General features: G+C 30.0%; 1 protein-coding gene across 1 annotated transcript in view; it reads left to right on the top strand.

Moving 5' to 3' along the window:
- Positions 1 to 16,238, top strand: part of fs(1)N (female sterile (1) Nasrat) — a 120,530-nt gene that overhangs the window by 19,439 nt on the left and 84,853 nt on the right. The window contains exons 7-9 of the mRNA XM_075377087.1: positions 2,978 to 3,288; positions 6,415 to 6,597; positions 12,645 to 12,853. Of these exons, the coding sequence (XP_075233202.1) occupies positions 2,978 to 3,288; positions 6,415 to 6,597; positions 12,645 to 12,853 (703 nt within the window). The remainder of the gene's footprint in view (positions 1 to 2,977; positions 3,289 to 6,414; positions 6,598 to 12,644; positions 12,854 to 16,238) is intronic.

Here is a 16,238-nt window from a genome sequence, read left to right as displayed (position 1 = left end):
AGACACTAATATTCCTGGTTACACTAATAAGATAATATTCCTGGTTAACTGTCTGCTCCCTAGGGGCGAATTTGTAATGCATTTACTCATAGATTTGAAGAAAACTACCAACACTGTCTTCACCTTCAATCAATAATAATGTTGTGCTTTTTTTGGTTGTGACGAACTTGGACCCTTCCACTATGATGATTGTGCCTTTGTTTGTGGGTCATATCCCTAAACCCATGGTTTGCCTGTAATTAATCTATTTTACAAATATGGGTCAGTTTCAGCCCAATTAATCAGTTATTGGGACATTTCAAGTGGGTGTTGTTTCTGCTGGTCTGACAACAATTTCAGAATAAATTTTGCTGACACACAACACATGTTCAAACCATCAGTTAAAATTGACTGAACTGCATAAAAACTTAAATTCAGTTCATCAACCACCTTTCTAATTGTAAGTCTACAGTCAGAGCACACTAAATCGTGAACTTTCACAATATTTTGATTCGTAACCATCTCTGAATCTGTTAACCAGATAAAAACGTTTGATCAGCTCAAACATTTATTCCAAATCTATTTTTAAGAGTTCATAAGTCTTCAAAGTTGATTTCCTGGTTTTTAAACAAAATTTGACCCAAACTCATTCAGTTTATTTACCCATTTTGCAAAATCAATAATCCTCCTATTGAGTAGCTACTACTCTATAGGAGGATTATTGATTTTTGATTATTGATTATTGATTTAAGGCAGCTGCTGCTACAGCAGCTGCCTTAAAACTTTCCAATCGCATCTTGTATTCTATCATGAAATGCTATCTTTACATTTGAAAGCATTTCAAAGATAAGGGATTGACTCATATCAGCTAGCTTGTTCTTCAGGTCTTCAATATCTGCTTCAGGAGTTTTGTAAATGGTGGACTTCACACATCCCTGCAAGAGGAATTCCAGTATAAGATCTGAAGAACATGATGGCCTGTCTACTGATCCTCTTCAACCCATCCATTTTTCTGGAAATTCAATATTTAAGAATTAATTTGCATACTTCTCTGTTGAACTGGGGTAATACACCATTTTTCTAGAAAACAGTTTACCTTGCAGTAATTTTTCCCAGAATTCAGTCATAATGTTTCTACTTACTGATGTGATTTCCTTTCCTAACAATGCAGTTACATAGCTTCTGTAAGATTGCTATCAATGAGTAAAGGTCCAGTTGTCTAGAATGGCAACCCAAATGGTACTGGATGTTACTTCAAAGTAATAAGTGTTTCAAGTTATTGGTATCCCAGTTCCTACAATTGTGTCTATTAACAAACCAATTATTATAGAGAGTGCATTTATCACTGAAGGAAGTATTGTTGACAATGAATTATTTGTTAAAATATTGCCCATTTCCTTACAAAATTGAATTTGGTGATGAGAACTATCTTTATTGAGTTCTTGACATAGCTGCATTTTGTAAGAATAGAATTTATTATTTTTTTTAAAGGTCTGTTAAGATATATGATCTATTTCATACTTACTACCAATACAACTAGTAGACTGTTCATTATTGTCCAAAAAAACACAGAGTATAATTTTTTTTGTAATAAACTAGAGGAAATTGACATATTTTCTTGTTTTTGTTAACACTTCCACTAGCTACTAACTTTCTAAGGTAGCTAATTGAAACAGGATGATCAGGAAGAAGACTGTTGAAGTGTCATTTTGTTTTGTGATAATTTATACTGCCTACTTAAAAAAATAAATACTGTTTAATTTTTTTCAAAAATTTATACTACCACTGTGACATAGATTCCAGTAGGGAATCAGCACCTACTGCTGAAAAAACTGAATAATAGGCAAAAATGAAAAGAGGTACTAAAGAAAAATGTATAAAGCAGTTAACTTACAAAGCAGAAAAAACGTTATAAGCAGCACTACATGTTTCAGTATTACTTTTAATTGTAACATAGTAATTGTATCACTTTCTTAACAAAACAAAATAAACAATTAAATTCTTAGTTCAAATTGTAACTTCTATTATAAATAACAGTATTGTTTGAAATAGTCTAAAATGATATTTAAAATATCAGGTATTAAATGAATGTTGATGATTTTGTTTATAGGTATTTGCTGACCAGTAGTACGAAGGATTTTAAGAGAAAATCAATAAATGTAAAATGAATCAACAAATTTTCACAATTCTAATTGTTTTTGAATATTGTTCTATTTTAGGTTTAAAATGTGATCTATTTTTGGTTGTCCAAAGAAGTCAGTATGTTCTTTAATAGCTAATTTCTTGAAAATGGATAGAGATATCAGTGCATAGCTTTTGCTATTCATCTTTTCATCAAATTTTGCATAGAATGATAAAAAACAGATAAATTACCACAATACCCTTTAAAAAGTTAAGTTGAATCCAATATGGCAGAAAGAAGATGGCAGATGAAATTTTAGATTATGTTAAAAAGGTATTTATGTCTGAAATAGATATGCCATTTGTCAAGATTCTCTAAATTAACAATAATAGGAAAAAAGAGGAACTTAATTTATATAAACTGTATTATCCATGTGTATACAAGCCTAAAGATTGTTTTGTATATCACACACCCAGTAAAATAGTGTTGTAAGTCTAAAATGAATGTTTTAGGAAAAATCCAGTTGAAATGCAAAATGAAATACTTTACTCAATTTCACTAATATTTCACAAGAATATTTTGTAACATGGATATGAGTTACAAGAGAATTTTTCTAGAAAAGAACAGGAATTTCTCAATTGTTGTGTATAAAGATCTCAATTTCGTGAAAATCTGACTTATAATGTTGGATTCATTGTTCATGATGTTTTCTGGGTGTCTGGTATTATGATTACTGTGCTACCAGCTGCTGTTATTTAGAGACTATGTAACATTGGATAGCTAGCTGTATTTAGCAAAGAATTATATAAATATTTTATCAAATAGTGATTAATCAGTGATAAATATTTACTAAAAACTCAGTTTGATTTTTTCCAGATTATCACAAAACTTACCATTACTTTGTCCAAGTTGGTCTTTAGCTATAAGTTACATAGGAGATTTAATGTATTTATTCGTAGCTCAAAATGAATTGAATACTATTATTGCATATCGAACAGAAATTTCATTAAATAATGAAGTAATTAACCATTTTAAACCATACAGTAATTTTTCTTATGTTGGAGTAAAAAATATAACAACATTTGTTACTGCTCATCAGAATTATTTAGCTGTAACTGGAGAAAAATCAGCTGTTTTTAAAATAAAACCAGATGGTACCCTTATTCATGATTTAAAAGGTGAATTAGGTAAGTAAATTACATTCTTTTGTATATGTATTTGCACAACTGAAGTACATTGTTCATTACTGTGTTCTACACTATTGAAGAAACCATTTGTAAATTAATTTCTACCAACGTAACATTTAATTATTAAGAAAGTAAAGAATTTACTGAATTTTTTATTGCAGGATTGAGTGCAAGTGTATTTTCATGTTTAATATGCAGCTCTTTATGAATGTTTAATTTGGTTTCCTTAAGTGTGGAAGATATTTCACTTATTAACTATTTCATCTCAAATCCTGTCTGCCATGTCTATGATAGTAACGATTATAGTAATGAATTAGGCAATTATGATGGTCAGGCTATTGTTTCATTACTCCCTGTGTATTTTCATATAAAACAATTATTGCAATAATTCATTATCCCTCAAGTTAAATTCTCTCAAACCACGTCCAAAGTAACTAATCGCAGTTATAGTGGGCTGGATTAAAAAAGATATCAATTTTAAAAGAACTTATAAGACCCAGAAACATTTATGTTTGGTGAATCTCAAAGATATACCACTGTACCATCTGGATTGTCTGTATCCATTATCTTAATGTTAGGATGATTCATCTTATAACTTAGATAAAAAAGCAGTTTCATGACTAAATGTAATCTTATAAAGGATATTTTTCTAGCCTTCATTCTGTCAGTCACTGTAAACAAATATCATTTGTAATCTATATTACATAAATTATGAACATCATGTTGATATTTCTGCAGTGTGACCTTGTTCTTAACTAACATGTTTAATTGAATTTTTGGGGTACCTACTTGTTTGATTGTCTCACATATATTCGTATATATATTTTGATGTAGCAGCTTCTGTGTTAAAGGATGCCAGTTTTAAAAAAATGATTACTTTCAAGAAAATTGTGAGTTTCATTTTTTAGTAAATGATTGTATCATATATTAATAACAATGGTATACAAAATAAATTTTTTTTAATGTTTCTCTAAGTGTGATACCTTTCCTTGCATTGTTTTTTTTTTTGTGTAGGTTACAGATTTGTAAATAGACTATTCTATTTACAGATCTGTAACCCACAGTTAAACAGAAATGGCATATTAAAGATCTATAACAGTTAATACAAATACTGTTGTGGAATGTCATATACTTACATTAAAACTTCTTATAGCAGATGCCCTCCTTTTGTGGGTAACTTCAGGTACATCATGAATTCAACAGGAATCAGTTAACATAATAACATTTGTCTTTGTAACAGTTTTCCGACACTGAAATATTTTTGAGGAAATGTTTACACTATATTTTCATGTTCATCACTTACTGCCCTAAGGTTTGGCTGGAAGAAATCCAGATTTGAATGCAGAAAATGGACTCTTTGTGGCATATTACATCCCATAGCTCTGTATGAATTTTTTTGTAAACTTTTCAATCAGCTTTGATAGCCCAATATTTTTATATATATTTATATATATATATATATATATATTTAGGTAAATTCCAATCACGTAATCTTGAGGCTAAAAGTTCAGTTAGATTTTTTGATAATTTTAAATCTTACAAAGTCATTTAGCTCTTCTTGTGATGTAAGATGTGGCTCACTGGATTGTAATTCAAAGTTTGAATCTTGATTATCTTCTTCCACTGTGTCACTGTTCTTGTTTCTTCATCACTGTTTTTGTGAAACAAGTTTTCAGGAACTTGGATTGGATTCATTGTGAGGTATAGGTCTGAGTGCCAATGACAATGAAGTATATAGTAAAGTGTGTTAAGATTTCTTTGAAATTCCAAACACATTAGTTAAACAAAAATAACAATCATTTAAGTGTCTTTTCAACCAAACCATAGGGATACCTAGCGGTAAAGCCTTTCATGTGCCTTTTAGCCATCCTTTCAAGTTAATTGCATAGTTATTACTTATTATATGAGGAGCCCATGTCTTATCCTAATCACTGATTAGGTAATTTGTGTCACTGTGGTTAGTTTGACAGGTTACTATCACAGGATGTGACGGTAAATCCACAAAAATATTGAACACGTTGTATACTATAAAATCATCCTTAGAATACATCAGAGGATAATGAAAGATATATGATTTTGCATAAAACGTAAAATGGTTTAAAAAACAAATGGTTTAAACAAAAAAAATGTTTTTTTTTTTTTTGCTTTCTTGGTTGAAAAACAATTCTTGCACAGTTTTGCGTAAGACCACTTCTTGTTATTTTATTTTATATAATTATTGTATAAATTTTTGCACAAAAAATATACAAAACATAAATGAGGAAGCTAAAAGAGGTGTATTTATTTTATATTAAAATATATTTTCTGTTTATAAGAAGATTAAATTATAATCAAATTTGATGACATAATAAAAGTAATGAATAAACCCTACACACAAGCATTAAGTTTAAACTCGCTCACCACTATAAACTCACTGCATAAACGTGTATGAAAAATACATTCAGATAACTCCATTTAAGTTATGTTGTCTATTGTCAAATTAAATTGAGCACAAGTGAAGAACGACTCAACCAATCTTCATCAAATTCTCACATGCATAACTTCAGATAAACTACTACAACATAACTAAATTTCAATGAAATTAATTTAATAATTTTGGAGATTTTCCAGCAACAAAATTTTCAAATTTTTTGGAACAATTGAATGGAATTCAAGAACCACTAAACCAATCCATGTCAAATTGTGATGTCCACAACTTAGATAAAATGTTATAGAAAATCTAAATTTCAATGAAATTTAACTAGTAGTTTTGGAGATTTTTGAGCCAAAAAATTTTATATATAAATGGAATTTTCATAATCTTCATACCTCAGTATGTAAGGAAAATCAATTTTTATCCTTCAGTACCATGCAACTGAAAAAATACTCCAATTGAGGTTATGTTATCTGTTGTCAATGTTAAATTAAGTGTAACTCAGAAAAACTTTAACCAATCTTCATCAAATTTTCACGTATAGAACTTCAGATATATTGATCCTACTGCTTATAAAATGTTTATATTTCTATGAATGTTTATCTTAAAATTTTTTTTGACTTCATTTCTTATATTATATATGCATCTACATGAAAATAAATTAGCTACGTTTTATCAAAATTTAATTAATTGTATTATTTTAATTTCATAAGGTCTAATTGATAAATGGGTGCCGATTAAACTTGACACATATCGTGATGATACTCTGTTACTAGCCCATGAGCAAAATTCTTCATCAATTAAATTTTTTAAATGGAGTGGTACTCTTGGAGGATTTATACCACTTTCAGATTATCCATGTAGTTTCTATGATGATCAAAGTAACATAACTGAAGGTAAGCATTATATTATTTTGAAATTTATTCTGAATTGTATAAGGACTCATTGACTCACATATTGTCATATTTGTTTTCAAAATGATGTATTATACAGAGCGATTCAAATTGCATGACAATACCAGTTGTCTGAAAAAGAATGGGTTTCAAGAGCAAATGTAATTTTTATTTTTTAGCTCTCAGTAGTGTTTTATGTATATCTTGTAATGATAACTATTAAGTTTTAGTTTACACATTCTCCATCAGATAGCAGCTGTGTTACATATAGTCTACTGTTACATAGACCAAACTGTTATGAGCCCAGGCTTCAGTACCATGGCATCACTATAAAAGAAAGCACAGTAGTAGTATACTGATTTCTCAGAAACAAAACCAGTGACTTGTACAAAGAAATTATATGCAAATCTATTATAGTAATTGTCCAAATGATAAAGCCATATGTAAGTGGTATGAACAGTTTTTGAAAACTAGAAATATATTGAAAGGACACTTACCAGATAAGCCTAAAAGAAGTACTTAAATCAGAGAAAGAATTCGACTTCGACTGTCTTTCCATTGAAATTCAAAACATTCAGTTCATAGTGTTAATCAACTGAACATTCTTAAAAGCACTCCCCATGATGTTCACAAGTGATTAAAATTTTTTATATACAAACAAAAACTTTTTCGTGAAATTAAACCTAACAATAAGTCACAAAGAATTCAATTTGTAATGACCATGTTAGACTCATTATTTTCTGCTGATGAAAACTACCTGTGGTGTATTTTATTTTCTGATGAAGCAACTTTCATGTTTCTAGAGCCACGAATTGCCATAATTGTCAAGTATGGGGCACTGAAAATCCCCAGGAATTGGTGGAATTCATCCATAGTTGTCCAAAAGTGAATGTCTGGTTTCATGCATAATCAAATTTTTGGGCCATTTTTTTCCCATGGCCATAAACTACGAACAGCCTTCTTTTCTGACAAGATGGAACCCCTCTACATTATGCAGAAGTTGTGTGGTCTGTGCTCAGTGACAGGTTCCTAGAAGGCTAGATGGCAGAAAAGCTTCCGTAGCTTGGCCAATGCAAAGTCCTGATTTGATGCTGGTTTCATCTTTTGGAACTATGTAGAAGACATCCCAAAAAAAGTTCTAGTTACTTGAGATCACCTGTGCCAAAGAATAACAGTAAGCGTCCTTGCATGAATAACTCCAGACACTGATGACACCACTGATAGTAAATGATGAGTTACATTAAGAGGTAAAAAAAAAATTTAGACTTTGTACTTTCATGTAATAAAATACCTACGTTTGTAATACTAAGTAAATTTAATAATGTAAATTCAATTTAAAAACATGGAGTTCTTTTTCGGACTTCATTCAGAATAGTTTTGCAATCACTAAAATCAACAAGCAAGACTGTTTTGTCCCAAATAACAGTAGCCATAAGCTTCTTTGCCAAATGTTCTTGTGTGAAATTATTCAGTTTAGGAGACAATGAATGCTGTCATTACATTGGACTGCTGGTTTACCTCGAAATTTAAATAAGAAATCCCAATGAAATATGTCGCAAAAATTCATGCACTGACGCAAGACATTTTTTCTTGTGGGCGTCAGTTAACATCTTTGGCACCCATGTGGCACACAATTTTTTACAGCCCAATTTTTCAGCCAAAACTACATAAATCAAAGATTGTGAAACAACAGGAAATATCAAAGACAAATGTGACATGGTGAAGTGTAGATTTTCTCAAATTTCTTGTCAACTTTTTCAGTTGAATTATCTGTTATCACTGATGGTCAGCGCTATATTTTTCATTATGGACGTTCATTTCCAATAAAAAAATGAACTTGTATTATTCCAATGAACATCACAAATTTGTGTGTGAATTTCAGTTGCAGAATTGTTTTTTGGCATCAAAAATCAGATTAATCCTTGTACTTTACGCTTGGCAGCATTACAAATTGTAGTGCTCATTATAAATGGGTGAATATAAACAACTAACAACAAAATGACTTAAAATATTGCGGGTACAGCTACTGTTGATTGAAATAACTGAGCTGCAAAAGTGCCATCTGTTTACATTGTGTGCATAAGCAGCAAATTCAAAACGGATCTTACTTTAAAAACATGCTTCATTCAAATAATCACATTCAGAATGTGTTTAATTCTTTGGCTTTCTCAAACATTTGTATTATTCTTTGGTAGAAATTCTACTGTTTAATCTCTTTTATTATTTCTTACTGCCTGAAAGTAAGATTTAAAAAAAAAAAAGAATACAGAGATCATAATTTATGATATTTGATACCAATTATTAAATGTTGTTATGACCCATAAACACTTATTTAGTCTATGAATATTATTTCTATTTATTTGGTATTGAGTATAGGCAATCAGTTTATTTGACAAATTATATATTCCCATGTTAGAAATATAGATTTTTACGTCACATAGAGTTTTTATGCTATATTTGGCTGGTTTTCACATCTATTGAATAAAAATTTGCCAGTCTCCAAAAATTTTTTAACTGTCACAAACTTGCTAACATTATAATTGTATTTTCAGTTTTTGATAGATTTATTGATGGACGATTTAGATGAAGAAAATATGTCAGTTTGTAGTACTACCTTGAATATCTACCTCAAATCTGATACAAAATGTTTTAACAAAAATAAAAATCTCTTACAACTTGAAATAAATATCCCATTAAGAGATTTTTTATTGTTTAGTATATTTATTGTGGTATTACTACCATAAAAATTTGGCACAGTGGCTGAAATCACACTGAGACATAAAACTGATTACTAGGAAGGTAGAAGGAATGAAATTGTGTACATAACTAATGCAGTTCACAGATTATAAAGTTATGATGTGGGCTAACGCCTACTCGAGGGTTGTGGAAGACTGAGTATAATTTGCATCCAACAAGTAACATTCAAATATTTTCATTATATGTTTTGCAGTACTGTTAAGAAGGAATTTATTTATTTTAATGATGAATACAATTAAGAAAATTATTAAAATTATAATAGATAATCAATTTTATCAAATGAATATAATAATGACAGATATTTTACATATTTTTATAATCATTGACAGTCTATGCACAAATAATCATTGATAGCATAGAATTTTAGTGATTGGCAGAGAGTTCATGATATGTAATAACTAGTATTTGTATTATGTTACTATATAATTGATTTGTATTGATAGTATACACATTTTTATTTTGCATGATGTATTCACATGAGGATGCCAGTATAGCTGCATGTGTTATAAAGCGTATAACTAAGTATGATTATTTTGTTAGATGCAACTAAAAAATGAAGTGTTAACCAACATATATTTTATATTAGTATCCTAAGCCTGTTCCTGAAGTATTACCAAGTAATTTTGAACCATTTTATTGTATATTACTACTAATATGTTATGTATTAGTATTAACAAATGAACTACCTAATAGTGTAATAAAACAAAATTCACTATTTGGGAGATATGTGGTTTGTCCCAAAAGCAAGTGTATTCCTACAGACAAACAGGTAATGTAAAACATAATTGATGTATAATAGTAGGTCATTTTGGTTGCACCTGCATAATTGTTTCAAATGGTTCAATTGAGTCAGTCCCACACTACTGCTGTTTGTGTACGGTTATGTTTTAATCTTGTTATGTTTATGATGGAAGAAAATATTGAACAACGTTACACTATCAAATTCTGTGTGAAACTCTATAAGTCTGCCACAGAAACATTTGATTCCTTAACTTATGAAGATGCCACTCTATTGAGAAGTATGGTTTTATGAAAGCTTATGAAGATGCCACTCTATTGAGAAGTATGGTTTTTAAGTGGCATAAAGCTTTCAAAGAGGCCGAGAAAATGTTGAAGACAACTCTTGTTCTGAAAGACCAGCCTCATCAACAAATGATGAAAATGTGAAACTGGTGCAAGCTGTGCATTGTGCACAAAAAATCTGTACCTCCAGGACAGACAGTTAATAGCGCCTTTTACAAATTTATCTTGGGTAAACTTCGAAAAAGAGTACAGTTAGTACAAACAGACACTGCACATGATTGGTTGCTACACAATAATAACACGCCAGCTCACACTTTGCTTTCAGTTCATGAATTTCTGGTGAAGAAAAACATTTCCCTACTTCCACAGCCTTCCTACAGCCCAGATCTAGCTCCGTGCAGTTTCTCCCTTCTCCCTAAGTTGAAATTGAAGTTGAAGGCTCATCATTTTGGTATGATGAAAAACTGTAATTGATGAGCTATACACATTTAAGGAAAATGACTTCTGGTACTACTATGAACAATGGAAGAAACATTGGAGCTGCTGTGTAACTTACCACAGGTCATAATTCAAAGAAGATAACTTGTAATTTCAGGTAAGTCCAATAGATAATTATATAAAAAATCAGTTCACTTACCTTTGGGATAAACTATATATATTTAATTCCATGACTACCCCAACTTTAGTCTTAATTTTATACATTTTTACTGTTAGGGTTCCATCAATACCACTGTTTAATGATATGAATACTTGGTTTCATAACCAATACTAGCAATGCTAGGTTTGTAATCAGGCCGGCCTCCGTGGCATGAGTGGTAGCGTCTCAGCCTTTCACCCGGAGGTCCCAGGTTCGAATCCCAGTCAGGCATGGCATTTTTCACACACGCTACAAATCATTCATCTCATCCTCTGTACAGTAATGCTTAACTGTGACCCCGGAGGTTAAACAGAAAAAAAAAAAAAGGTTTGTAATAGTAGGAGTTGCAGATGGTTTTACTGCTTAAGCTCTTAAGGGTGGTGAAATTCAGTGGTATTTATGGAATATTTCACTCCAGTAATATTTAATTTATTAGAATACTTTCTACATTATGTTTAAAATAGAAATAAAGATATTTAAGTATTTAAATTAATTCAATTTCTTCACAAATAAATAATAAAGCTTTTAATGCAAGAGATTATCTAGAAAGTAAGTTCTGAAGGACAATTAAATAAAAATCAACATGTTCATATAAAATGTTATCTTGTTGAAGCACAAATCTTACTCTACTTTTCTACACAGTTGCCACCATTGTTGAGGCAATTATCAACCAGATATCCCTTCATTATAGAATGATGCCACCTGCAGCATGAGCCACATGTTAACAACTTATTTGACCTCATAATCATGTGGAACCGTTGTCAGCAAGGAAGGTTTTAAAACATAAGAAAGGAGATAAGTCATTTGGTATGGTACAAGATCCAGGCTTAATAAGATCATCGAACTGCTCCCAGTCAAAGGTTGAGATGTGACATTTTAATGTGGTGGCAGTGTGGGTTTGTAGTATTGTGATTAACAGAACAGCCTATGTAAGCAACCCATGCTCTGAATTGCATGAGCCAATTTTTTCATTATCTCCATTAGATATCACTATTGATTGTGAAGAAGTTTATAAACAAAACTCCTATTTTTGTTTCAAAAGACTGCGCACATGATCTTCCATGTGGCAAAAATTGGCTTGCATTTTGTTTTTATTAGCAACCAATGAAATGTGTCACCATTCCATATGTTGCTGTTTCATTTCAGGTATTAAATGCGCCACCCATGCTTTGCCACAGTGACTATGTGGTTTGGCGAGTCATTGCCTTGTTCTCTGTACCAAGTCAAAAATTCTAACGTTCAACCCATCCATCCATTTCATTTTGTGATTTTCCATAAACTTCTTAGGTACCCAGTATGTGGACAATTTCTGACACAGTTCAGTGTTAAAGTGAACATGAGATTTCTGGAAAATGCACAGCATTAAATGTGATTTGAATTGAAAGAAGCATGTGTGTATTTATTAATTATAAATACACACTAAGAAGCATTCTCTAAAATAATAGTAGACAGCTGAATAATAATTATGTCAATCCTTTTCCTATATTGTGAAACTCAGCATGAGAAGAATTGCAACCATAGTATTGTAATGCCATTAGAAACTTACTTTCTGAATATACCTTGTAATGTAGTTTTATTAGACATTTTGTGTAATCTTCAGTAATGCTTTTATTTTTGTCATTTTTTTCTTCAGAAAACGAAGAATCATGTCATTTGGACTATTCTTATGGCAAAAGCACTGTTTTTCTTTTTGGACCAACTGCTTCATCAGTGCCATGTTTGTTAATACCATATAAAAATGGAAATTCAAAATTATATTATATTAATACGACCTTACAAGAGTTAGATAGTCCATTATCATGGGAAATTCATAAGTTAGTTGAGAAAAGAAATTTCATTCAGGTATGATTTATTTGTCATTTGTTATAATGTAATTTTCTTTTATCCATGTCATTCTGCTGTAAAATATAACATACATTGTATGAAGCGCTAGTTATACTGATAGTTGTACAAAAAACTGCCAAAAAAAGTAACCTTTATAAGTAACCTTATCTACTAATAAGTTTGTTTACTTCAGACATCTATTGTTAATGCATTTGTGTCAATGATAAAGTCTTTGTGTACAATGCATGTGGTTGATGATATTGCAATATTTTGTTTACTAATTAATTTGTTTATTTTAAAGTTATCAAATGATAAATCCTGTGAATTCACGTGTTCTACTATAATTTCCACTGTGTTGCTTCAGACTTGATTGCTTCTTTGTTACAAAGTCATCAAACGATAATGCATTTGTGTCAGTGATAAATACCCGCCAAATTTTCATTGTGTTCATACCTAACACTTTTAGTCTTCAGTGTTTACTTTTTGTTATTATTTACATCATCTTCGATCTTCGCTATCTTCATTTTCATTCAGGTGAGTGAAACAACTCTTAAATAATAATTATGGTCTTTAAATATTAAAAATAATTAAATAATAATTATGATCTTTAAATATTAAAAGTAATATTAAAAATAATCACCCACTTTAAATAATATTTATAAGCAAATGTATTTGTTTAATTTCTATAAAATAAGATATTAATTGTACCCTAGAAGTAAAATTAATATTTGGTAGTACTTAGAGTTAAAATTGGACAGTTTAAATAAAAATATCTGCATAGAAACAAAATTAATACTGGTTTGCATTTGTATCATGTGTGAATTTATATATTTTATTTTCTGAATAAGAATTATGCACTTTAAATAATACTTAAATTTATATTTATGAGTTTAGTTTATATAAAATAAGATATTTATTGAAAAATTATACACTTTATGTTTTTACTTTTTGGTTATATAAGTACGTGTTGAAAATAAAATTAAATAATAAATTGTTTAAGTTAAAATATTAATTACAAAAATTAATTTCTTTTGTTATAGTGATAGTCCAAATTATTGCTAATTGTACAGCAGCAACTATCAGTTCAATAATGCCAACAAGTACAGCAGCATCTTAATCACCAATAAGGTGAAAATTATGAGGGAACGTTCTTGTTACTAGTCTATATCCATATACAAATGCACTATTTTGTTGTTACATATTTTAAATAATATTTATAGGTAGTTGTATATTTTTAATTTCTATAAAATAAGATATTTTCTGTAAATGCATAATTTCTGTAAAATTGCTCACTTTATATACTTTACTTTCTCTAGTTTAATTGTGCACATAAAATAATATTTATAAGCAAATGTCCTAGTTCAGTTTCTCTAAAAAATAAGATATGAATTGCAAACTGGAAATAGAATTAATATTCATAGTTACTGTTAGATTAAAATTAATACATTTAAGTAACCTCTCTTTAGTAATAAAATCAATAGCGATTTACATGCCTGTGGTGCAAATTTATATTACATTTTTCAAATAATAATTATGCACTTCAAATAATACTTATTTCTATATGTAAGAGTTTAGTTTCTATAAAATAAGATATTAGCCTAATAATTACACACTTTTTATATTTTACTTCCAAAATAATTATTACACACTTTGTTTTTTTTGTCTTCAGTCTTTTGACTGGCTTGATGCAGCTCTCCAAGATTCCCTATCTAGTGCTAGTTCTTTCATTTCGGTATACCCCCTACAACCTACATCCCTAACAATTTTTTTTACATATTCCAAACGTTGCCTGCCTAAACAATTTTTTCTCCTTCTACCTGTCCCTCCAATATTAAAGCGACTATTCCAGGATGCCTTAATATGTGGCCTATAAGTCTGTCTCTTCTTTTAGCTATATTTTTCCAAATGCTTCTTTCTTCATCTATTTGCCGCAAAACCTCTTCATTTGTCATTTTATCCACCCATTTGATTTTTAACATTCTCCTGTAGCACCACATTTCAAAAGCTTCTAATCTTTTCTTCTCAGATACTCCGATCATCCAAGTTTCACTTCCATATAAAGCTTATATGGCGATATTTCCATTAAATTAATTTTTGATGTAAACAAATTATATTTCTTACTGAAGGCTCGTTTAGCTTGTGCTATTCAGCATTTTATATCGCTCCTGCTTCGTCCATCTTTAGTAATTCTACTTCCCAAATAACAAAATTCTCTACCTCCATAATTTTTTCTCCTCCTATTTTCACATTCAGTGGTCCATCTTTGTTATTTCTACTACATTTCATTACTTTTGTTTTGTTCTTGTTTATTTTCATGCGGTAGTTCTTGCGCAGGACTTCATCCATCCCATTCATTGTTTCTTCTAAATCCTTTTTACTCTCAGCTAGAATTACTATATCATCAGCAAATCGTAGCATCTTTATCTTTTCACCTTGTACTGTTACTCATAATCTAAATTGTTCTTTAACATCATTAACTGCTAGTTCTATGTAAAGATTAAAAAGTAATGGGGATAGGGAACATCCTTGTCAGACTCCCTTTCTTATTACGGCTTCTTTCTTATGTTCTTCAATTATTACTGTTGCTGTTTCGTTCCTGTAAATGTTAGCAATTGTTCTTCTATCTCTGTATTTGAACCCTAATTTTTTTTAAATTCTGAACATTTTATTCCAGTCTACGTTATCGAATGCCTTTTCTAGGTCTATAAATGCCAAATATGTTGGTTTGTTTTTCTTTAATCTTCCTTCTACTATTAATCTGAGGCCTAAAATTGCTTCCCTTGTCCGTATACTTTTCCTGAAACCAAATTGGTCTTCTCCTAACACTTCTTTCACTCTATTCTCAATTCTTCTGTACAGAATTCTAATTAAGATTTTTGATGCATGACCAGTTAAGTTAATTGCACATTTATCTGCTCCTGCTTTCTTTTGTATCATGACTAGAACACTTTGTATGTATTACTTACTAAATAATAATTATGCACTTTATATACTTGCTTGCTTCCAATCGTCTAATTAAGTGCAGAAAATAAAATAATGATAGGCTGTTTTAAAGTTAAAATTAGTCCATTTAAATACTAATAAAGAAAAATTAATTTGTTTTGTTACAGTGCTTTAAACTTGAATAAAAAACTACTTGTAAATCAACAACAACAGTATCGAATGAGGTGAGAATTATAAGGGAACACCATTAATTATGCAATTAAAATAAATTAAGATTGAGTGCTGTTAGATTTAAATAATATGTTTATAAAATTAATGCAGACTTTGTTTTTTTAATAATTTACTTTGTCATAATGCCTATAAATTGTTTTCAGGATTAATTTATCCTCGATGAATAGTTTTGTTTTCAGCCAGTCTGATCCTTTGTTTCATTTAAGGTAATAAAGCCATATGTTCAAAA

The sequence above is a fragment of the Lycorma delicatula genome, chromosome 10 (assembly GCF_047948215.1).
Source record: "Lycorma delicatula isolate Av1 chromosome 10, ASM4794821v1, whole genome shotgun sequence".
NCBI classification, from domain to species: domain Eukaryota; kingdom Metazoa; phylum Arthropoda; class Insecta; order Hemiptera; family Fulgoridae; genus Lycorma; species Lycorma delicatula.
Note: the sequence above shows the minus strand (reverse complement) of the source record. Positions and strands in the feature narration are given on the sequence as shown.